Here is a 26,381-nt window from a genome sequence, read left to right as displayed (position 1 = left end):
TTTTAATGCAGTGCGCCCTGAGAACACTACTGATTTTCTGCATTGTTCCTTGCTCACAGAGATTTCTCCAGATTTTGGTAATTATAATTATTTGATGTTATTATCTACTGTAGAAGATGAGATACTCAGTCTTCATAATGTTACATTGATGAATATTATTGTCCAACAATTTGCATAAAAATACAATTTGTAAATACAATGTTTTCTTTTTGCAGATTTGAGAGACTCTGCCTCTCTAAGGTCTTCTTTTATACTCAATCGTGCTCGTGAGTGTCACCTCCTGCATTGTTGATCAACTGTTTTGGAGTTTTTGGACTTTCTAGTTTTATTTACTTAAATGTTTTCTGTTGGATTCTTTTATCCCTCAGTGTTATTTATTCCCGAGTTCTTAGTTCTTAGTTATACTTTTGTTCATATTTTCTTTATGTATTTTCTTTGCATTCAGTCTCAAGTTTATAGTTCCAGTTTGTATTAGAATTTAATTCTTCCTTCAGTGTTCCTTATTTTGTCTTGTCTTGTCTTAATTTTTTAGATTTAATTGTTATTTGTCCCCTTATTTTGTCATCTTATTCTTTTCAGTTGTGTCTTGTTTCCCCCAGCTGTCTCCATATGATTGCCTTTTGTATACATATGTAGCACTGTCTTCCTCTTAGTCTTTGTCAGAGTGTCTGTCCACCTCCCTAGTGTATTTTCCTAGTGTTCCTCCTGCTTGTTCTGGTTAGGTTACTTTGGGGAAGGTAAGGTAAGTGACGGAAGTGAGAGGTAAGTGACGGAAGTGACGGACAAGGTAAGTGACTCATGTTGTAACTGACGTCAGACGCCGGAGATTTTGGCGGAAAATTAAAGCAAATGGTAGTTTAGATTTGAACAAATTTATTTAAGCTTCAGTATTACCAAATACACTTATCAATTGTCTTATAACTAACACTATTTGTCTAAATAATCTCCAACACCCTGGAGAACAACGAGGAGAGTTTAGAGGCTCTCCAAGATTATATTGATCAGTGCTTTCAGGATCTCGTGATGAAGAAGACCCAGTGTGCAGCTTCCCCGGCCAAACCTGAGACGCCGTCATCGAAAAGACAACGCCCGGCAGATTCCCCCGGCTCAACATCGCCAGCCGGCAAAGATATTGCCGACATACTGGAGTCAATCGACAAGCGATTGTCCAGTTTCGACGCAAGGCTGTCCTTGGTGGAGATTCTTCACCGAGAATTTAAATGCTTGCGAGAATCCCTGGAGTACAGCCAGCAGCAGGTGGAAACGCTTGCTGCTGAAAATGCCACGCTAAGGGAGTCGGTGAAATGTCTCACAGATAATGTTACCCAGCTCAATAGAGAAAATAAAAAAATAAAAGAAACAGTTATCGATCTACAAGCTCGTAGCATGCGTGATAATCTGGTATTTTCTGGTATTCCAGAAGCCGCTGGAGAGGACGTGGAGACCACGGTAAAAAGCTTCATCAAAACCCACCTGAAGCTGCCGGAGGACACTGTGAAGAACATCGTCTTCGATCGGGTACATCGCCTCGGCCCCATTCGGGCTACGGCCGGGAGACCACGTCCTATCGTGGCCACTTCAAACAAAAGCAACATGTGAAAAGCCGCGGCAGGGAATTAAAAGGAACGGACTTCAGCGTGAACGACCAGTTCCCCAAAGAGATCTTGGAACGACGCAGGGTCCTCTTCCCAATCCGACGCGGCTTCATCCAGAAGGGCTCCCGCGCTGTCATCGCTGTGGACCGGCTGTACGTGGACGGACAGCTCCACCGCGACCCCAACATCACTCCGTGGCTGTATTAACCTCACACCAGATAAGAATCAGCTACACCATTTCCCTATCCACTCACACTAACTTGCATTAACATCTGTTTAACTTACCAGTATCAAATCGCATCTTAAAGTGTGATTTCATAGCAGAATTAACACCGTCACTCTCCGTCAGTGATTTAATTGGAATGTTTACGTTTTGTTTCTGTTTTTTTTTTCTTCTCGTTTTTTTTCCCTCTCTTTTCCCCCTCTTGGTTTTATGCTGCTCACCCCTGTCCTTGGTTTCTTTCTTTATTCCTTTCACTGCCTCGATCACCTGCTTCGACACTCATCCACAAACATCCTTTATTTCGACACATACGCACCATGCGCTCAACGGCAGCACATTTACATCAGTCAGACAGCGCACACAGTCGTTTAGGATACACACACTTAAGCCAAGCCTACTCATATTAGTAAATATGCAAACACATAGTCAGACTCAGGGAGCATCTCGCCACACATTTTTTCTCTCTCTCCTTCTCTTTATTTATGAACAAGTGACGTATTCTCTCCACCTGTCTAAGCGACGCACACAGCATACATCCCTAGTTATACACAAACATCTATGGGTACACTGAGGTTCATTACATGGAATATAAATGGAGCTGGCTCCAGAGTAAAGAGGTTAAAAATATTTAACCAACTCAAAAAACTACAGGCGGATGTTGTCCTATTACAAGAGACCCACAGACCTCTTAGAGGTTCGAATGAACTTAAAACACCTGAGTTTCCTAATGTGTTCTCAGCTTGTTATAATTCTAGACAAAGGGGAGTAGCAATTTTAATACATAAAAATATAAATTTCACAGTACTCGATACAGTTATAGATCCAGAGGGTAGATTCTTAATCATTAAACTATCTATACGTGATAAAAAGCTATGTATTGCAAGTGTATATGGTCCAAATGTTGATGATCCCTCATTCTTTCACGGTTTTTTCAGTGCACTCTCTGAACACTTAGATGGCACACTTGTTCTTGGAGGCGACCTCAACCTTGGACTAAATGAAGACATGGATAGGCTCAATACAGCGGGAACTCAGCGTAATTGGCAGTCCACAAATATAATCAAACAGTATATGAGCGACTTTGGTCTTTGCGATGCATGGCGCTCCCTTCACCCCACCAGTAAGGAATATACTTTTTTCTCACATGTCCATCACTCCTACTCTCGTCTGGATTATTTTTTGGTCAGCAGCTCACTGCTGAACGACATTTCAGACACTGAGATTCACCCTATAGCTGTCAGCGATCATGGTCCTGTATCTTTAACACTAATGCACAAGAATAATACTACGCCAAGAAAAAACTGGAGATTTAATATATCACTACTTAAAGATGAAGACTTTATTAAATATTTTAAAAAAGAGTGGACTTCATATTTGGACTATAATGACACTCCCGAAACATCAGCTTCTGTTCTATGGGAAGCAGGGAAAGCTGTGATGAGAGGTAAAATAATTTCTTTCTCATCACATAAAAAGAAAAAAGAAAACAAAAATATTCAGGAATTAGAAAAAAACATCAAATCACTAGAAGAAGCCTATGCGTCCCACCAAGATCAGGAAACATTGAACAAAATATGCAAAACAAAACTAGAATTAGATGAGATAATTGATAAAAAAACAAAATTCTTAGTACAAAGACTACGCCTACAAAATTATGAACATGGTAATAAATCCGGTCAATTTCTAGCAAACCAGCTAAAAATAAATAAAGAAAAAACAACTATATGTGCTGTTCAAGATTCATCTGGGAACACAATATATGATCCGATACAAATAAACAACATTTTCAGGGATTTCTATAAAACGTTGTATTCACCACAAATAAACCCATCTAAAAAAGAAATTGATCAGTTTTTGGACAACATAACTCTTCCAAAATTATTGGACACTCAAGCAATGGCACTGGATTCACCACTGACACCAGGTGAACTCCAGGAAGCCCTGATAAGTTTGCCCAATAATAAGGCTCCAGGTCCAGACGGCTTTCCTGCAGAATTCTACAAAGAATTCTGGTCGATTCTAGCACCAGTTTTCGACAGAACATTGTTGGAAATTAAAGAAAAGGGCAGACTTCCATCAAATATGAATTCTGCAAACATTAATCTCCTGCTAAAACCAGGCAAAGACCCTGTATATCCCTCAAGCTATCGTCCAATATCCCTTATAAATGTAGACCTTAAAATAATCTGCAAAGCTCTCTCAAAGAGACTGGAGAAAATAACCCCCCTCTTAATTCATCCTGACCAAACTGGTTTCATAAAAGGTAGGCACTCATCAACAAATACACGTAGATTACTTAATTTGATAGACTACTCATACAGTAAAAACCTAGAAACTACAATATTCTCTTTAGACGCAGAAAAAGCATTTGACAGAGTTAACTGGAAATTTCTATTTGCAACTTTACACAAATTTGGTTTTGGATCCTCTTTCATAAACTGGTTAAAAATATTATATAATTCCCCAACAGCTTGTGTCAGAACAAATGACCAGACATCCTCCAGCTTCTGTCTCTTGAGGGGCACCAGGCAGGGATGCCCACTCTCCCCTTCACTGTTTGCAATTTTTATTGAACCACTAGCAGCAGCAATTAGACAGAATTCAGTAATTAAGGGCATAAAATGCAAGAACGTGGAACATAAAATCAGCCTTTATGCGGATGATAAAGTAAAAAGTAAAAAGTGTGTAAAGTGTGCGTGTTAGTCCCCATAGGGAAATAGTTCCTCTGCATTTAACCCATTCACCCAGTGAAGCAGTGGGCAGCCGCCAGTGCAGCGCCCGGGGAGCAGTGTGTAGGGACGGTACCTTGCTCGGGGGTACCTCAGGGTAGCCGTTCAGTGGAGTCGAACCCCCGACCTTCCGATCATGGGGCTACCACTCTACCTACTGAGCTATCCCTGCCCCTGTGTTACTCTTTCTCCAAAATTCACAAACCAATATCTCTGGGGTGATTGAATTGATAAACTCTTTTGCAAGAATATCAGATTACTCAATTAACTGGTCAAAATCTACAGTCCTACCGATTAATTGCTCCTTCCGTAATTCCTCTTCTACACCACTGCAATCGGGAAATATAAAATATTTAGGTATTAATGTTTCTCCCAAGCTTGCAGATCTAACTACATTAAACCATATCCCACTTTTTAAAGAAGGTAGAAGGTGATCTGGCTAGATGGAAATGTCTACCCATATCACTCATGGGAAGGGTTGCCGCTATAAAAATGACGGTCTTACCAAAAATAAATTATTTATTCTCAATGATCCCAACTAAACCGCCACAAGATTGGTTCAGATCTCTAGATTCATGTATGTCCAAATTCCTTTGGAAAAATAAACCCCCACGTATAAGCTTAAAAACACTACAAAAGACCAAGGATAAAGGAGGACTAGAACTGCCTAACTTTCAGCACTACTTCTTAGCCAACAGGCTTCAGTTTATCTCAGGATGGCTAAAACATACCCTCTTAGATGAACCTTGGCTAGATGTAGAACAAGCACTTTGCAATAATCTAGAGATCTCAGACCTACCATTTATCAGCTCAAACATCCAACGACATGAATGCTTTAAAAGCATCAACATCAGCTCTTCTCTGACAGCATGGTGGGAGTTTCTAAAATTGACGGCGTCTTCATTAATCCCATGCAAACGTACACCTATCTGGAACAACCCTGACATATTAAAAACAATAATATAATAAAGTTTTCAGATTGGAGTGGTAAAGGAATCAAATATTTAGAACATATACTAGAAGGAACAGAATTTATTTCATTTGACGGACTAGTTACACAATATGGGATCAACAAGAAAAGATTTTTAGAATATCAACAAATTAAATCCATAGTAAAAAAGAAATTTAAACCGGGTCAAGTTGAACTACAAACACCACCAAGTGTGGTTCAATTTCTTACTCTTAAAACCCCCAAATTACTATCCAAAATATACAGAATGCTTTCTAAAACAGATGAATCAATATCACTTCCTATTGCAAAATGGGAAGCGGATTTATCAGTTAACTTAGACCTAAACTTCTGGTCTCAGATTTGCTTAAAAACCTTTCATCTAATTAGAAATCCCAGTCTTCAATTAATTCAATACAAAATATTACATAGAGTGCACTATACAGGTCATCGGATGTTCAAGATGGGCTTTACGTCTACCAACAACTGCTCACACTGCCAAACCAATTCACCGGACAATTATATCCACGCTCTTTGGTTCTGTCCACCAGTTCAGAAGTTTTGGCGCGAGATATGTGAAGACTTATCGAAGTGTCTGAAATGTAACATTCCAACTTCCCCCTTAGTGTGTTTGTTGGGCAGCTTAGATAATGTCACTTCAGAAAAGAATATCGCCCATATGGTTTTCACTGCCCTATGCATAGCCAAGAAAACAGTCCTCATGAACTGGAAAAATAAAAATAATCTTAATTCTAACCAATATAGAAATTATCTATTAGATTACATTAGTCTTGATACAGCCTCTGCCACCACATCAGATCAATTGCTCTGGGCTCCTTTGATCAGCTCCATCACCTAGTGGGGGTGGGGGGTCATAGTTTGGTCCCACCTTCACTGTTGTGATTGGTGTGGGGGTAGGGACAGGCTTAGGGCGTCGGGGGGTTCCCCGGAGGCATCTTCCTTGGGGGGCTCAACCCGGGGTAGCGGTCATGTCCGGTTAGGGGCTCTGTTGGCTCTCCGGTGACTGTTTCCTCGCGGCTGCGTGCAGCGGGGCTAGGGGAGGGTCTGTGCTGACGGACGTGGGTTACTGACCTGGTAGCCTGGCTGCCCCTGGGTGGGTCCGGGATGGGCGTGAGGTTCTGGGGGCGCTCCGTCTCTGGGCTGGGACCCGGACCGGGCCTCGGGGGCTTGGGTCCTGGTTGGTGTGTTGCCGGGGTTGTGGGCGGGTGGGTGCATGGGGGCCCAGCCCTGGAGCAGGGTGCCGCCGGTGCATCGAGCCACCTGGGGGGCTCTTCAACTGGTGGGGAAGATTGTCACATCTTGCAGGAGCTTTCCTCTCCTCAGGGGCTCTCTCTGCAGGAGGGGGAGATACAGGAGAGGTGGAGGAAGATCTCAGCCTGGGTGTTTATTGTCTTATGTAGTCTGGAAGATGAGTGGATGGTGGGGTGGGTGCAGTTTTCTCTGTGGTGGGGTTGGGTGGACTGTCCCGGGCTCTGTGGGGCCGGGAGGCGCTGCTGCACTGGGCCCCGGTCTGGATGGGCCTGGGCCCCCTTTCCCTGGCGGGTCGCGGAGTATGGGGGTGCCTACTGGGGTCAGCGGGGGAGCTGGCCCCAGGGAGGGGTCACTTGCCCCTCCCTTCCTTCCCTCCCCATCTCCAGCTGCCTCCCTCTTCCCGCTCCACCACAACCACCCACACATGCAGGACCTTGGAGTAGGGGTATGTCACCAGGGTGCAGAGGAGGCTACCCCCCCCCCCCCCCCCTGTCCCCTTCTGGCTGCCTCTGCCTCAATTTTATCCCACAACTTAGACATTCACATTACTCACACTCTCATTACACATACATATAGGATCTTGGGGGTGGGCACGATACACGGAGTCCAAAGTACCATCAGGGTGTACACCCCACCCCTGGCGTCGTTGCCCACCTCTCAATTTTAAATACACGTAGACATTGAGGGCTAGCAGGAGGGACCACGCGCTTACCTGCTGCTCTCTGGCAGGTAGCTCCAAGCCCTCCTGGGTTTTAAATGCACCTTAGAACACACATGCATCAACACTACAATGAGCGGGTGGAGGGAGGTTTGGAGTCTTCTCTCACCCCCATTCTCTGCGACCTGCTGGAGCGGGGGGGCTCGGAGGAGGAGTTGGCCGTCCGACTGGGGTCTGGAGTGTGGGGCCTTCCTGCTGCTGCGGAGTCGGGGCGGTCTGCCTCCCCCCACCGCAGGGAAAAGGGTAACACCACCTGGGTCTGGGTGCAGTTCCCCCCTCCAGGGGCAAGGGCACCTAGACCCGGTTTGTAGAGTACGCTTGGGGAGTGTGATCGTGTGTACAGCGTCTCTTTATGTCTGTCTCCACGTTGGTTGAGTGTGGAGTAAGTGCATATGAGAGCATGAGGGTGGGAATGGATGTTTGTATCTGTGTGTGCCTGTATGTCTGTGTCTATATGTCAGGTTGGGTGTCAGGCGCCACCTCTCTGGGGACATCTTAGGCCCTCCAAGGTTTGGAGGCCTATCTCCCCCTACCACCACTTCCCCTGCCAGTGGCGGACCCCCTCAGACATCGGTGCGTTGGTGGTTCTTTGTGTCCGGGGATGGGCGTCCAGGTACACACCGGCTCACTCCTTGGCGGCCGCTTATCGGGGCCTGGAGCCTGGGGCTCGCTCGGGCCACTTCGGAGGAGGGTTGCCCCCGGCCTCTCGGCCTGGGGCTCGGTCACTCAGGCGCGGCTGGCTGCCGGCGGAGCTCACGGGCGCGTCACTGCAACTCCCCCTGGCTTCTGCTCCGCGGCTGCTGAGTGAGCCCTCATCTGGGACTCTCCTCAGCTCTTTCTGGGACAGTGGCGCGGCTGCCCCTCTGTTGGTCTTCCTTGGTCTCTTGTGTTCTGGGGGCCTCTGGATGTCTGGAGTTTTGATCTCCTCCATACCTGCTTCATGCCCTGGAGGACGGGGCTGTGGCCCCCCCACACCCTCTAGCAGATTATTACATGAAGGAACCTTTTAAAAAAAACAAAACAAGCGTGTCCATGCTCACAGGTGTACACATGGGTGATCACACCCACAAACTACACCCTTTTTGGCTCCTACCTCAAAGCACACTGTGTTCTGTTGATCTTATGTGCTGCACAATAATGTTTAATATTTAGTATTTACTGTCATATTCCCATATATCATTGTGATGTTGTTTATTCTATTACTCTTGTTCTCTTCTGCTTGTTTTCTTTTTTCTTTCTCAGCAGGTGACCCAGGTGATTGATATATGCATTTTTTTTCTCTGCCCGTTCTGTTGGTTTTTGTCTTTTGCCCTTCTCCCCCGTCCCTCTTCTCAGCTGTTTCTCTTTCCCTCTTTCTTTCTCCCCTTCTTTCCCCCAGTCAAGTCTGTCCCGTATTCAGTAAGTGAAAATAAAATAAACAATAAAAGGTGAATCAAATGGACCATTACGGCAAGGCTGGGATGGTCAATTTGGTAAAGTAAATCTGTTGGGCATCTTTCTTTGCCTTTAGACAACAATTCTGATGGCAAAAGAGCCAAACCGGACAGGTTTTTGGATTTTTTAAAAACTATTTATCTGCTACTGAAGGTCTGTCTTCCATCTGAATCTGTAAAATCTAGAAACCGTGACACCTGACCTGTTAACCTAAATAGCAAAGTGTTCCTCCAGTTGTTTCTTTTTAGTACCCTAACCCTAACCCTCCTTTTTCAACCATTTCAAGTATTGCTGATCAAATTCAAAATGCTCAAACTGAACCATAAAATGTCTGATTCTAAACATTTGCCTTGTTCTACATATTCTATTGTTAATCAAACATGGATTTTTGATTTGCAAATCATTGTATTTTTATTCACATTTCACACAATGTCCATTTTTTTTTTAGAACTTGGGTTATACATGGTAGTGCAGGCAATACTGCACTGTAATAGTGCTGAACAGACAGTAGTCGTGTAGGTGTGATTGTCTCTGTATATATATATATATATATATATATATATATATATACACAGTGGGGCAAAAAAGTATTTAGTCAGCCACCGATTGTGCAAGTTCCCCCACCTAAAATGATGACAGAGGTCAGTAATTTGCACCAGAGGTACACTTCAACTGTGAGAGACAGAATGTGAAAAAAAAATCCATGAATTCACATGGTAGGATTTGTAAAGAATTTATTGGTAAATCAGGGTGGAAAATAAGTATTTGGTCACCTCAAACAAGGAAAATCTCTGGCTCTCACAGACCTGTAACGTCTTCTGTAAGAAGCTTTTCTGTCCCCCACTCGTTACCTGTATGAATGGCACCTGTTTGAACTCATAATCTGTATAAAAGACACCTGTCCACAGCCTCAAACAGTCAGACTCCAAACTCCGCCATGGCCAAGACCAAAGAGCTTTCGAAGGACACCAGGAAAAGTATTGTAGACCTGCACCAGACTGGGAAGAGTGAATCTACAATAGGCAAGCAGCTTGGTGTGAAAAAATCAACTGTGGGAGCAATCATCAGAAAATGGAAGACATACAAGACCACTGATAATCTCCCTCGATCTGGGGCTCCACGCAAGATCTCATCCCGTGGGGTCAAAATGATCATGAGAACGGTGAGCAAAGATCCCAGAACCACACGGGGGGACCTGGTGAATGACCTGCAGAGAGCTGGGACCAAAGTAACAAAGGTCACCATCAGTAACACACTACAACGGCAGGGAATCAAATCCCGCAGTGCCAGACGTGTTCCGCTGCTGAAGCCAGTGCATGTCCAGGCCCGTCTGAAGTTTGCCAGAGAGCACATGGATGATACAGCAGAGGATTGGGAGAATGTCATGTGGTCAGATGAAACCAAAGTAGAACTTTTTGGTATAAACTCAACTCGTCGTGTTTGGAGGAAGAAGAATACTGAGTTGCATCCCAAGAACACCATACCTACTGTGAAGCATGGGGGTGGAAACATCATGCTATGGGGCTGTTTTTCTGCCAAGGGGACAGGACGACTGATCCGTGTTAAGGACAGAATGAATGGGGCCATGTATCGTGAGATTTTGAGCCAAAACCTCCTTCCATCAGTGAGAACTTTGAAGATGAAACGAGGCTGGGTCTTCCAACATGACAATGATCCAAAACACACCGCCCGGGCAACAAAGGAGTGGCTCCGTAAGAAGCATTTGAAAGTCCTGGAGTGGCCTAGCCAGTCTCCAGACCTCAACCCCATAGAAAATCTGTGGCGGGAGTTGAAAGTCCGTGTTGCTCGGCGACAGCCCCAAAACATCACTGCTCTCGAGAAGATCTGCATGGAGGAATGGGCCAAAATACCAGCTACTGTGTGTGCAAACCTGGTAAAGACCTATAGTAAACGTTTGACCTCTGTTATTGCCAACAAAGGTTATGTTACAAAGTATTGAGTTGTATTTTTGTTATTGACCAAATACTTATTTTCCACCCTGATTTACCAATAAATTCTTTACAAATCCTACCATGTGGATTCATGGATTTTTTTTTCACATTCTGTCTCTCACAGTTGAAGTGTACCTCTGGTGCAAATTACTGACCTCTGTCATCATTTTAGGTGGGGGAACTTGCACAATCGGTGGCTGACTAAATACTTTTTTGCCCCACTGTATATATATATAAAAATAAAAAGAGTCCTGGATGATTACTGAATCTTGAATCAGTTCAAAATAATAATTTGGTAAGGAAAGTGTTAATAGGAGTGGGCGCCACTAATATGAGTGGTTTTCTGACGTTATGCATATATTTTACAATAGATATTTGGAGTGTAAAATACAAACAGAATTACGTTGCAGTGGCGTAGAAAAGTGCTGAATAAAAACACATTTGCATCTCTTCTTGTCTGCATGTCTGTAGACACTCATTCTGTCCTCATGTTTGTAGCTGAAGAAGATAAAAAAGGCTTAAAATGTTTGAAAAGAGACAATAACAGAGATGAAAACATGACATGAAAAGCAGGAGGGAGGAGAACGCTGCAGGCTTTTTGTTCCTCCTTGAAACTTTATAGATACACACATGCAAATAAAGGCATGCACAGACATTACACACTCAAATTTGCATAGATTTTATTTTTGCACAGTGTAGACAAACACACCATATAGGCACATATATGTGCACAATCGGTAACATGCTTATGCGTGGATACACACAGCATGACATGTCTAGTGGGTAAATGTGTATGTGTAAAGTTGGCACAGCTGCAGCTCTGGTTGATGGGGGATCTGTAACTGTACTGCCTCAGGGTTAAGTCTGGTGGTGTGTGTACATGTGTGTACATGCTTTAAATGATTAACACAGCAGTGTGAGTTTGTATATCATTGTGTGTATGTGTGTCAGTCCGTTTGAGTGTGTTGGCAGGTCTTGACCCCCATCAGTCTCACTCATAACTCACTTAACAGAACCAGAGGGGTCCTCTTGCAACACAAGCTCCCAGGTTAGGGTGTGTGTCTTCTGGTACATCTATCGTTGCGAGGACCAATTTGACATTTTAATTTTTTTAAAGATCCTTGTGAGGGTTAAGATTTTTAAGGATCGAGTTTTCTGGTTGTCACTAAGATTATGTAAGGGTCAGGGTTGCGAGTCCGATTTGGGGTATTGTTAAGTAAGAGCTTGCATTTTGTCATGAAATTAATGCTTTCACAATTCATACATGTTCAGCAGCATTACATACTTACTTACTTGGAATGGCACTACCTTAGTACAAGATACCAAAAATAACGTCTCTAACTTAAACATGTAACACAGGCTTTGGCCTCTACTACCGTATTTTTCGGACCATAAGGCGCACTGTCGATGAATGGGTCTGTTTTCATACATAAGGCGCACTGGATTATAAGGCGCATTAAGCAAAACGAAACAGTCAGATATGTCAAACTTTACTCAACTCATTCTTCTTGCTTCTTCTTGCTTCATTAGTGTTTAATTCTCTTGCAGCTGCTCTATTCCCATGTTTTTACAGTATATAAATGACTAACCTCGTATTGTGGATGTATTATCTCAGTTATTCTTCTGATTGAAGTTTGGTCCGTTTACAGCATCCTGCCATGTGATTGCATTTGTCCCTAACCATCAGGAACCCTCATGTTAACTTTTATCAAGTGGAAAAAAGTTAGCATTCATCCTCCAGCTTCACTGTTTTTATCTTATGCTAACATAGCTGTGTTACTAGCCACCACGTATACCAGCTAGTCCAACTTCAGTAACCTACAAAAGTCACTACTGTTTAGTTTTCTGTCTCAATTTATGTTGGAAGTGATAGCAGAGCTATACATTTTAGTTTTTAAGAAATCTCTCAGTCAGAACATGCTATATCATGTTTAGTTAAAAACTAGCGAGCTAACTTCCTTCTAGCTTCTAACTCTGTTAAACTTCATAAATCCTGTTTTCATGGATGCCTGGATGTTAAACTTTATTGTTACACCTGGTAAAGCAGCAACACTGATCATTTTATTAAAGATGAAAGAATTCAGACAGTTTTTAACTCTTAGTGACGCCGCAGTGTTCGCAGAGTCTGTGAGGCTCCTAACTACGGTAGGCGTAATGCTCCGACAATCCATCAAGCGGTGCAGCTTTGTAGCTTAGCAAAGTTGTACTAAAACATTTTTTGACAGATTTTCGAGAGCCGTGTGATTTTAAGTGCGCCTTATAAGCCCTAAAAATACGGTATAACATATTGGAGCACACTCATGGGCGCATCGGCATAGTGAAAACTAAAGTTTGCTGATGCAGTCCTATGAAAAAGTTAATGCTTCAATAGAACTTAAGAGGGTAATTTGCAGCTAGATACTGCTAATCTAATGCACTTGAATAGCTGATTATTAAATGACTTCTTTGAAAGCAGAAGCTTTAGCAGTTTGCTGGTCTGAAGCATTCAGGTTTTTAACAAAATGCCACAATCTTCCCGGGATGCCCCAGCAAATTCACCACACGGACAGACTGTAGTAGTGCAACACACTCAGAAAATTGCAACAGACTCTACACACCTTAATTAGCATGACAAAGATCATGAGAGTACAATTACAAAAAGAATGAACAAGTATGGCTTGTTTGTAAGGGTTACCATGAGAAACCCTCTTCTCTTTAAAAATAGAAGCATTGCTTATTTCTCAAAAGCTGCTTTTCAACAAACTGTAAGACTTCTGGAACAATGCCCTTTGGACAGATGGTGACATCATAGTGGAGATGTCTGAGCATAATGCAAATGTGGCATACACCTCATACCATTGATCAGTTTAGGTTTGTTTAAGAACCCTATAACCCGGGCATCCTTGCAGTCATTGAGTCAATCATGAACTATTCTGTATACCAAAGTATTCTAGAATTAAATATGAGGTCATGCATCTGAAAGAAAAACAATGAAGTTGTTGCAGTGGTTAATACACAAGTAATGTAGCACGTTTTTCCAATCACGGAAAAACTTTAACTGTATATAAACAAAGGTTACATGGCATATTATAGCTACTTTCCAATCCCAGCCAGAATTTGTCAAGCTCTGCTAAAGAGCGTCACCAGCATAAATTGAGCTTACTGACCTGTCCTAATCGTAATCATTAACAACCTGCTCAGCACTCCTCTAATATAGATTCTTACTGTGCACCTAGCCGCGATACTGCAAAATAACCACTTTAGTCTGTACTTTTTAAAACTGTCTGCCTTATATATATAAAACACAAAAAGTACAAATACTGTTACAAATTCTATACAAATTGTTACTAGTGGAACACTTACATTAAATTATACATTCTACCACCGTCTGTGCACCACTGTTGCTCATATTTGGGACATGCAAAGTTGGAATTTTAATAATGTTCGAAAAAACATGGTGAGATTGCATTTCTGGGTTTACTGTTTCATATGTTCTCCAGCCTGGTTTCTATTCAGCCTTCACTGCTGTGATAATGTAATATTTCTCATTAAACCAGGCGAAATAAGTCAAACAGACAGCACCAAAGCACAGTGTGGTCTCTCTCTCTTTGTGTGTGTGTGTGTATGTTGTATTTGTGCTGTGCTGGATGAGTGGGTGTGTTCCAGGAAGACAGGATATTCATTAATTAGGGAATAATTGATTTGGCTTGAGAATATGTGTGTGCATGTGTGTAAGTGAGAAAGTTTCACAGACAAAAAACTTTCTTTTTTCTTGTTTATTGAAAAACAGAGATGGAAAACATGTCATGAAAAGCAGGAGGGAAGAGAATGCTGCAGGCTTTTTGTTCCTCCTGCCCTGTTCTAATACCAATAAAATATTTACATTCTTTCTTCCATCTTGGACTGACTTCTTGAAATATTTGGTTTCTGCAGACTTATTGAAAAGTGATAAGAGATTTGCTTTAGATATTATGGACCATGCTGTGTCTGAAGAAAAGCTTTTCACAGATTTGTGCATTCACACTGTTAATAGGGTCTAGTGTTTGGAGAATCCTGTGCAGGATTGTTTGAAGTTGTTCTTTCTCTTCTCTCACTTGCAGCACGTAACAGTGCCATATGTGTTTTCTGCTGGTTTAGAGAAGGGTGCAGGAAACAGAACACATGACAAACTACCTCCAGTCTTCTCAGCGGACATTACACATGCTCTGTTCTAGCAAGTTGGCAGAGTGAAAGTCTGCTTAATGTCAGATTTGACATTAGCATTCTTACACGCAGCCTTGCTGGTTAGTCTGAAGCAGTTCAGTGCTGCAGTGCATGTCCTTCTGTGGTCCCAGTAATAATTTTGCTTGCCCTCTGCCTTTGTTTTCATGGGCTTTAGACAAAAATCTTGGTATTACTCCAGAAGGTGGTAATACAGTGGAAGTTGTTTGCTACGTATATTAAACATTAAACATCATAAACACCTTTCTTACATGAACTGTAGGTAAGAATGTTTCCACATGTTACACAGAAATATGATTTAAAGATAAAGTGTATGTGAATTTAGAAGCCCTAATAGTACAGTTAAAATCATATCACAGTCAACACAGCTGTCCAAATATAGTTCAGTGATTAAAATCTTTATGGTGGTTGTAGTTCATGAGGTCTAACAGCTGGAAAGTTGGTGATCCAGTTCTGGGCTCCTTCAGTCTTCAGTCTTTTGGCAGGTTACTGAACCCCAGTATCTCAGGGGTTGGTGCACAAGACTGTGTGGTCCTAGTGCCAGCCTGAAGCCCAGATAAATTAGGAGTGTTGCATCAGGAAATGCATCTGGTATAAAACCTTGACCAAATCAAACATACAGATCATAATGAATGAATATTATATAGCAGATCAGTTCCGGCATGGGTTATCAGCATCTGGCTCCAGTACTGTTGGCTGTCCAGTTTGTAACTGAAAGAGGAGAAGGGCAAGGTGTGTTAGCAATAGAGAGTGGGAGCAAAAGTTGGTGGTGAGAGTAGGGACTTTAAATGCAGAGACTATGACTGGCAAAGAGGGAGAGCTGACTGATATGATAGAGAGAATGTAGATTAACTGTGTGTGCAGGAGACCAGGACGAAAGGAAACAGGAGAATTGGAGGTGGATTCAAGATGTTCTTTCATAGTCTAGATAGGAAGATAAATGGAGGAGGGGCAATTCTGAAGGAAGAGTATATGAATAGCATTGTAGAAGTGAATAGAGTGTCAGACAGGATCATGAGTCTAAAGTTGGAAATCGAAGGAATCATGTTGAATGTTGTCAGTATGTAGGTTGGATGTCAGTTAGAAGAGAGAAAGGAATTCTGGAGTAACCTGAATGAAGTGATACACAAAAGTAATGAGGAGGTGTCGAGTAGGTATGGTGTTAAACAGAAAATGACAAATGATAGCAGATTTAGCAAAAAGGATGGAAATGGCTGTGGTGAACACAGAGGTGTGAACAGTGTAACGTATAAGAGTGGAGGATGGTGCACACAGGTGGATGACATCTTATGCATTAGATCCAAGCTGAAACAGACAGAAGATTTGCAAGGTGGTTCGCAGAGAATGAGGCTGCAAGGTGTAAAAGTGAAAATACAAGAAGTCGAAGAGGTTTAAATACCTGAGGTCAACCATCTAAAGCAATGGATACTGCACAAGAGAGATAAAGAAGAAAATGCAGAGAGCGTGCAGTGGGTAGTGACGAGTGTCAGGTGTGATTTGTGACAGAAGGATAGCAGCAAGAGTGACAGGGAAGGTTTATGAGACAATAGCAAGACCCACTATGTTTGGAGATAGTGGCACTGACAAAAAGGATTTGAGTGGGTAAATGCTAGGTTTGTTTAACACTAATACTTGATCAGTTACTTGGTATTGGAAGAAACCCCAAACCAACGTATCTGCATCATATTGGAAATGAAAGAATTACTGTATGATGGGTCCATCCATAGTTGTGAGTAAGGTATCGCCATCTCTGGAGGATTCCCTGTAACACGTACTATGAAACAACAAGGTAAACTGTAAAAATATTAATATTTAAAAATAAGTTAGCGGCAAACACTTCTGATTTTGGCTTGAAGATGGCGCTTACTTGGTTATGATGAATTAGCAAACAATAGTATTGTCCATCTTTCAGTTCAAAGTATCAAATAATGTTTTCTCTCAGCCTTTTCAGAGGACTGAGAGGTTACTTTAGATCATTGTTTGTATGTGTTTCTAGATTGCCTCTGTCACTGCAGTGTCATGGGCAAATTGTACTAAAAGCGCTAACCACATAACTACTATAACAGTGGTCATGTGGTTAGCACTTTTGTCTCACAGCAAAAATTAAAATTACTGAGTGGAGTTTTCTCACCAGGCCAACATTAGTTTCCTCTGGGTACTCTGGCTTAACAGGCACTTAAAGTGTATATAATACAGCACTCTTTGGTTAAGGACTTAATTAAAACACTCTATAATGTAATATTCTCACATTTATATAACATTATTTTTAATCCTTGTGCTAGCATTCAGTATGGACTTACAATACAGACATTTGTTTCATGATTATGAGCTTTTTTGTTTTTAGTTCAATAAAATACAATTGTTTTTGCAAATTTTTCTTGCAGTTCAGTTGATGAATCGAAGGGCAGAAGCAGCTGCTGACATTATGTGTGGTTGTTGGAGTCTGGTAGATGTACCCAGGCAGTCGTCAACCCCTGTTTGATCCCTGCTTTCCACACAGAACTGGTCCTCCAAATTACATTAACCAAGCAAAGCCAACTCGATATACCCCAGTGCTTGGCCAGTGTGTGTCTCTGTGTATTTATAACACTAAGAGAGTTAGCATCTTTGAGTGTGTGAGAGAGAGTGAGACAGACAGAGAAGAGGAAGGGTTAGGGAGACAGGCAGCATGGCGCCGTCACTGCACCAACCCTCCTGCTCCCACTCAGCCAAGCCACTCTGCATGTGTTCTCTAATTCAATAAGGACAACACACTGGGAAGTGTGTGCAGTTGTGTGTGTGTGTTTGTGTATTTTACACAGGGTCAAAGAGCCATTTAATCTGCTCCAAAACAAGTCAAGAAGAAAAAATTTGACCAAATAGAATTTTTTGAGCAACTTTACCGCACAAAAAATGTTGTTTATTTTAAACACATATAAAAATGACTTGTATTTCATTTGACCCGAATTTGTGGTAATTATAATTTTTTGTCTTTAAAACTAAAAAAAGGGAAAAAATCTAAATCTAATAATTGCTTTTCTTATTTCTAAAATATTTTTTCTACATCTAAATCTGTCCAAGTTCTGTATGAAGTCATACTTCTAGCACATTGGTAGGTAAAAAAATAACATGTCTTTGTTTAAAAAGTGAAAATGTAATTCATTTTATTTTAATTTAGTTAATTATCTGTTTATTATTTGTGTGCTGTTAGTTTTATCATCAAGTTATTATTACACCAATATTCTGCCCATACAGACTTATATGCATAAGCAAATTATTAATATTTATACTTGTAATTATTTCTAATTATAAAATTATAATTTACATATAATTATAATTCATATCTTATATATTCATAATGAACATGATCTGAAGTGTAATTAATTCTTTATTTATATGTTAAAATAACTCATTTATTTAATTCTGATCATAAAAAGTACCCATAATCTGCAATTCCTTTAATTATTTATATTATTTATTAATATATAATATTTGTATTATTTATTTAGAATTGATAACGGCATTTATAATGTAAAACATTATCAGTCTGTGTACAGGTGGATGTCAGCAGACGTAACACGGGCAGTGTTTCAGTCACAGTACAGCTCTGTAACCACGACTAAAGCATGTGCATCTGTGTTTACCACCTTAAGATGATGCATGCTCATTGTAATAGCATACTACTGTTACAAACATAATATGCCATTTGAATAAGATTATTACACACACACACATGCACACACACACACACACACACACACACACACACACACACACACACACACACACACACACGCACACACACGCACACACACACAGTGAAACAATCAAAACACAGTGAGAGATTTACTGATGTTAAATATGTGACAAGCTTAATAACAAAATCTCTCCTCTCCCCCTCCCTCCTCTCTCGCTTCGATTCTTTGTCTATCAGAGGGCGATCAAGGTCCGCCCTATTCTTGCTCGACCATTCTCTCTTCACCACCATTGGTAAAGCAACCCTTTTCCTGGAACGTGATTGGTTGACTGAATTTCTCACTCTTTCTCTCTCTATCTCACTTTAACTCCACCTCCCGTCTTTCTTCTCTATTTTTATCCACCCCTTTCCCCTTCCTCTCTCTTTCTCTCTGTACGTCTGTCCAATCATTGTCTCGACTATCAATCAGCTCTGACAGAAAGTGAGGATCGCATGAAAAGAAGAAAGGGTGGGGGAAGAGGGGGAAACACAGCATAAGGAGCTGTTAACCCCACCCCACCCCCACCCCACCAACCCTCTCTCTCTCTCTGTTTTTCTTTGTGTTTTGCTTTTTCTCTGTTCTGAGGCAAAGTGGAATGAAAGCAGGGTGGGCATTAATCAAAGTAACCCTTTGGAACAGCCTCACACTAACGCAGAGACACACACGCACACCTACACACACACTTAAATGCACAGGTCCATGCACATGGACATAAGAACAGTCCTGCGAATAACAATGACCACAAGTGCACGTGCACACAGAAACACACACATACACATTACAGACCCTAAGTTTCCCTCTTCAAGAACAGATGCCCTCTCTCTCTCTCTCTCTCTCGCTCTCTCTCTCTCTGTGAGCTCAGCTGGTGGTAGAAGTGTATTCAATTCCCTGTAGAAGAGGAGAGCAGCTGGCACAGCTCTGTGTGTGTCTCTGTGTGTCAGGGGACATAGGGCCAGTAGGGTCTGTTCTGGCTAGGTACCACCTGACACAAACACACACACAACAAATAGATGAATGTGACACTAAAATGATGCGTGGAGCCGTGAAAGTAATGCACTGCAGTCATCATACACCCCCTCTAGCTCCAGTATTGTGGGAAGCTGGTGACATACTAAGAGTAGCCGGAGAGTAGAAAAGAAAAGGGTCAGAGAAAGAGAAGTGGTGTGAAATAACACACTCTGACAGAATGGACATATTCATGTCTTTTACTCACTAAAGTGGGCTTCTATAGTTGATGTTACATCTGTTAATTATGGAGCAGAGGAGCTGAACATACCACATGGTCGGCAGACAGTAATTTGTTTCTCTATGTTAAAAGTCCAGTGTTTAACTAATCAAAATCTACTAAGACCTCCAGTACTTCTTGTTTTTCCTTTCAATGCTTCAATTGCTTGTATTGACTGGGAAAGCAGTGACAAAAGTCTTAGTCACGGCTTTCTTTGTAAAAAAAATATAACAGGAAATCTAGGACATTAATACATGTGTATTTACAGCTAACCATATAACTAATTTGGTCCACAATTACAACTGGTCAGTTCGATGAAAGAGACTGTCCTTGGACTATTCTGCCAAACCCTTTCTCAGCCCATCTTCAGTTATTTACTCTACTAAATAAACTAGCAGCGCTCACACATGACTCTTTCTTTTTCTGTGTACGCTGGAATATTTACACCTCATTAAATAATTAGCTATGTAGTAAAAAGTGCAGTGCAAATAAAATTATTTGTATAAAGTCACTATCCTAATGGTGGTTTTTTGCCAGGCCTGAGTCATTTATTTTTTCAAATTCCTCATTCAATATTTACAAAATTCCATCACAGATACAAATTTTGGTGAAGTTACGTATGGTTGACATCAATGGACATAACATGTGAAACAAGCAAAAATGGAGAATGTCCCATTCATGGGGAGGTAAAATGAACATAATATATATAAAAAGGGGGTTTCATAACAATGTGTGACAAAATTTCAGATTGTTCAGGTTGGCTAACTCCCCCTTCTCTGCTTGGTGTTTTGTTTCACAATCACATATATTGGCTGCATTGAATGAGAGCATGATTGGCCGAGAAGAAAGAGGAGCATCCCATGGAGATATTTTATGGCAAACTAGAATGGAAATTCTCTATTATGGCAACACCACCAATTTATACAAACACATGAAATATGATGAAAAACAAAAGTACGCAGCAAAAGAAACAAAGAAAGGAGGATGGAAATCCTTCAGGCAGACCCAGACCCCAGTCTCAGAGACCGAGGTCACTGTCAGAGTTCAGAGAGGTAAAGAATATTCAGGTTTCTTTATAGTGCTGAAAGTTATGCTTCAGTCATGACTCATGTCATGAGCCTTAGTTAATGTTCATTTTCAAAGTGTTAGCAGACTAGTTACCTGTAGACTTATATTCAGATGATGTATTAAATAATAAATATTTAGCCCATTGATTCATATCTATTTCTTCACCAAAACCAAAAGTATACCAAAAGTATCCAGTGTACAAATGGATACAAATGAGCAGTTGAGTAGTTTAACATGTGTTATGGAGCCAGTCTGAAGTGTCCATTAGAAGAAAATCTACTTTGGCATAATTTTTTTTACTGAAATTTGACGTCTTTGTACTGTATATCACATTTATGTACGACGCAGTTTCAGAGTGGCCGTGGGGAAAATTCATTAACACTAACAAACATCAGCAGTACAATCTGTTTTTAAATAAGGCTACATGTGACACCACAGTTTATGAATGACTACAGTTCGGTCGAACTTCACCACCTGAAGGGATTCCCTTTACCTTTCTAAAAGGAACATTAATTACTGCAACTGATGAGAGACAATGAAAAGTAGGTGATTATTAATGAATCTGACAGTGTCCACTCATTATAAAGCAAAATGTCCACTTAAGTCAAATAGGTATTTCACTTAAAATATCTCAACATTACATAGTATATGCCTCAAAAGTCATTTATAGCTGTATACTAAGAAGAGGTTGGGTGCTGCCTCACTGTTCAGCACCACATCTCTACCAAAACAAGCTGCCAGTCAGAATGTGTTGAAGCCAGAAACAATGTGGACTGGACAGATAATCACTGATAGCACCTATGCACTGATGACATGTTACCTCAGGGTTGGGTTTATTCTTGATCTCTTTTGGCATATTTCCACACACCAAACCCCAGTTGATGGGGCTACTGATGAAAAGAATAGAAATTAAATTTATGGGATCTAAATCAGGTTGTAGAATTTAAGGTGATAGTTACTGCTGATAAACACACACGAACACACATGCTCTCACGCTTTCTAACACAAAGTTATCAGTTCTGATAGTGACACGTTAATGGATTAGCTTCATGTTATGGTGACAATGATAGGGTGGCGTGGGTGTGTGAGTGTGATAAGCAGATTCAATGGACGTATTGATTCTGTACTACTATGCAACATCCTTTTGAGCATGTGCGCCCATTGCTTTGTTTTAGAAAAGAGCACCATGGCTGTTTAAAGCTCTGCTCTTTAGACCTCTAGCTTCAGTGAACTATTTTATAGCAACAATGTATTAAATGAAGTTGTGTCACTGACATATTCTAAAATGACATCTTTGCAGCTATATTCAGCTGTCTGTCCCAGAGACAGTATAACATATAGAAAAAACATCCAGGTCTGAAAAGTAAAGTGTCATAAACCTGGAATTCTTTTAATGGCCATCAAATGGTTATAACTGTGGGTGTGGCTATTAAAGACGTCTGGTCCTATAAGTCTTTGGGCAGCAGCTCCCTGACTTAAGCTCTATAAACACTTCTATGTTCAGTCACTCATTTAAAGTCATATTGAATAAAGAATTAAGGCTATTTTATAAATCTTGGTCATAATATTTTAAATTAAGTATTATCAGCTATACGCTTAATGCCTAATGGCCTTGCCTAAGCAATAGTCTGCTAATACTTTTACTAGTATTAGCAGACTAATAAGCAGAAATGTGTGTCATGTGATGGTTTCAAACAGAGTCCAAAACTGTGGGTGGCATCATGGTGGATAAAAAAATCCATCTTTTATACATAATTTTGATTCCAACCAGAAATTTACTATTTGTTCATTTAAACACATTCCAGCTACGTCCTCTACAACTCAAACTCGTTAGGCTTTTGGTCACATCAAAGGTTAAAAGATGATAGTTTTTTGTTTTCTTCTATTCATCTGATCCCCTCTCCCAGGCTCCCCGTTGCCTCCTTTTTCTCTGAAACTTTGCTACCCCATACATTATACTTTGCATTTTTAAAGTTTCAGATCCTTTCTAATGTTCTAATATTGGTCCTGTTTAGATTTGTTTAATCCTTTATTCTTCCAAATACAATCTGAATAGTCCGATCCTTCACTTTATATTTTGGCAGTAATGACAGACTAAGGGCATCTTTTTTTTTCTTCAGATTTTTTCCTTTTTTCTACTTAAAATAAAATAAAATAAAATTAAATTAAATTAAATTAAATTAAATTAAATTAAATTAAATTAAATTAAATTAAATTAAATTAAATTTGCAGGTCCATCTGCATGATTCCTTTTTAGTAGCAATTATAACATTGTTTAAAAAGCCGTCACTTGACCGAGTTGTCTTAGCCAATTATAAGCCCGTCTGTTTCAAAGAGTAGTTGTAAAACACCTAACTAATCAGCTGCAAAGGAATGTTTTATGGTTTTCAGCCAGATTTTAGAGCTCATCACAGCACAGAAACAGCTTTAGTGAAGTTAGAACTGATCTTCTTATGGCCTCTGACAGTGGACTCCTCTCTGTGTTTGCCTTACTAGATTTCAGTGAAACGTTCGATACTGTTGAACACAATATTTTATTACAAAGATCAGAACATGCCATAGACATTAAAGGTACTGCACTGCAGTGGTTTGAATCAGATCTATCTACCAGACATTTTTTTCTTGGAAACGAGGAGTCTTCTTCAAACATTATGGAATTTGTCAGGGTTCTGTGCTGCGACCATTTCTATTTATATCATACATGCTTCCCTTAGGCAGTATTACCCAGCTTTATTTATCCATGAGGCCAGATGACATACACTAATTAGTTATTTTGCAGGAACATCTTAAAGGCATACAGGGCTGAATGACATCTAATTCGCTGCTTCTAAATTCAGATAAAGCTGAGGTTATTGTACGCTGTCCTACCAAATCGTAGAAATATGGTGTCTCAGCAGATACTTTGATATAATCACCTTGGCATTGGTAACATTACGAGGAATCTTTGTTTTAGCCGAATATGTCCTTCTATGCACATATTAAACAAATTGGCAGGACTGCCTTCTTCCATTTGTGCAATTTCTCTAAAATTAGAAACATCCTGTCTCAGTGTGATGCTGAAAAATTAGTTCATGCATTTATTACTTCTAGGCTGGACTACTGTAATTAATTGTTATTAGGATGTCCTAAAAACATCCTGACAAGCTTTCAGTTGATCCAAAATGCTGAAAGGGACCAGAAAGAAAGAGCATATTTTCAAACCCTCCCTTAGTTCTGATGGAGATTAAAAGAGAGTTTTCTGCACTGTTTAGAGTTTACTTGCTCCTGGCTGGTTATCTGATTGTTAGGTTTTTTTCTCTATAATGGTAGATAGAATAGTTGCCTCAAAGTGCTTTATATTGTAAAGCACCTTGCGACAACTGTTCTTATGATTTGACACTATATAAATAAAACTGAACTGAACTAAACTGCTGGGAATGAAGTGCTTTATTTCCCTTCTGAACAAAGCACTTCATTCCCAGCAGTTCGGCTGGTAGGAAAACTGTGGGTGCTTCTATACTTCCCCCATTTCAAAAATTATAGATTTTCACTGCTTCAGAATATTTATCTAGCCTTTCCTAGATCTATGCCTCGACACAGTCACAACATCGTCATTTCCCCAGGGGACAGGAAATTCTTTCGACCCATTGATTAGATTTTCCTTCTGACAGTTGATTGTTATTTTATATAAAAGCCCAATAGACTCAAGTGAAGTGTCTCAAAGGCTGAGATCTATCTAATAAACTAAAATACATTTTTTCCTTGTAAATGGGGAGTCTTCGTCAAACACTAAGGTTAATTATGGAGTTCCTCAGGGTTCTGTGCTGCAACTATTTCGATTTATATTATACTATTTATACATACTTCCCCTAGGCAGTATGTGAGTGGGAGAATTCAGCTTCTTCTTTAAAAAAAATCTTACAAATATTATTAAACATTAAAAATAATTCCTTTGCCAGTGTGAGTAGGTTAAAAAAAAGGATGGATTGAATCCTTATTAAGATGTGTTTGGAGCATAGCAAATATGAAAAGCTTTAAAGTTTAAAGACTCTATTCATATTTATTATATCTTTGCACCCCTTGAGTTAACTCAGCCACAGGTGAAAAATTACCTGTTTTTCTATAGTAGTCACAATAAACACAAACAAATACACAGTCTAAGACGATATGTTCTAGAACACATGCAAGCAAAAAGGGCGTACAGTCATTTCTGTATGTATTCACACCCACGTGCAAAATGATCGTACACACAGACAGAAGGTCGCCAGTTTAATTAGCTGTTAATTCCCAGAATGCAGCCCAGTCTGGAAGCAGAGAGATCAGGCTGCTTCTTTCCTCTCTCAGCAGTATATGTTTGCTCTGCTATCTGATTTCATGAAGTTAAGGCTGATGGTGACATGAAGCTGCAATTTGCCCACAATTTATTGAGTGAACTGGAGTGGAGAGTATACAGTATTTCACAGCTGGCTGAAACGACAGTCCTAACTAAAACGGCGCTGCTGAACTTGACTGGAGAAATGACTCTTCAGCTCAATATGAATTATGCCATTTTTTAATGTTTTAAGCAATTTCCTGAATTGGATCTAACCTTACCTAAAAAAAGGAAAAAGAAGTTTTATTACTTATTATTATTATTACTTGTAGCAGGTGAAATGATGCTAGTGTTGCAAAGTGGAGTTAGTTAGAGTATTGTATTGTATTGTATTGTATCTTTATTTCAGACATATACAGAAAAAAAACAATATAATATATACACAAGTACACATACTTGCATTTACAAATACGAATATATATGTAAATACACACACGTATGTGCTCAGATAAAACAAAAAAAGAAAATAGAGTTAGTTAGCTTTGAGACAATTGATATATCAATACAGAATACGGAAACTGAGTCAGCCACAGAGAGTATAAAAGACAGACATAGCTACCACAGTCATCTGTTGGTTTCTAAAGTTCTCTTTTCAAACCTCAAAATTAGCATCAGTTTTATCACTATATCCTGTGGGTGCGGGGTGGCGGCTATATAGCTAGCTATAATTCACCTATGCAACATGTACTTTGAGTTGGAGTTACTTTGTCATGTCCAAGACAGCTTTGCCATTATAGTGACATTTGCTTTATACTCAGTCATACAGCATGCTGGTCCCTCCGTTTTGTATACCATATATGACATACAATACATACAACAGAACAACATAATAAAACAGGACAGTCATATTTCATCACTGTTTTGGCTTATGCTAGCTCGTGCTTGCACTCGGCTAATGCTTCACCTATACAGAAACATAGAATACCTCTTAACCTAACAGCGTTGGGTA

General features: G+C 40.4%; 1 protein-coding gene across 1 annotated transcript; it reads left to right on the top strand.

Moving 5' to 3' along the window:
• Nucleotides 1-833: 833 nt before the first annotated feature.
• On the top strand, nt 834-2,198 carry LOC308411560 (uncharacterized protein). The gene is made up of 2 exons (XM_080905498.1): nt 834-1,299; nt 1,421-2,198. The coding sequence occupies exons 1-2, from the start codon at nt 1,024-1,026 to the stop codon at nt 1,451-1,453; spliced, it is 309 nt and encodes a 102-aa protein (XP_080761624.1). The 5' UTR covers nt 834-1,023; the 3' UTR covers nt 1,454-2,198.
• Nucleotides 2,199-26,381: the final 24,183 nt, after the last annotated feature.

Source organism: Rhamphochromis sp. 'chilingali' (assembly GCF_963969265.1).
Source record: "Rhamphochromis sp. 'chilingali' genome assembly, chromosome: 15".
NCBI classification, from domain to species: Eukaryota; Metazoa; Chordata; class Actinopteri; order Cichliformes; family Cichlidae; genus Rhamphochromis; species Rhamphochromis sp. 'chilingali'.
The sequence above is the reverse complement of the archived record's forward strand: the minus strand, read 5'-3'. Positions and strand labels throughout refer to the sequence as shown.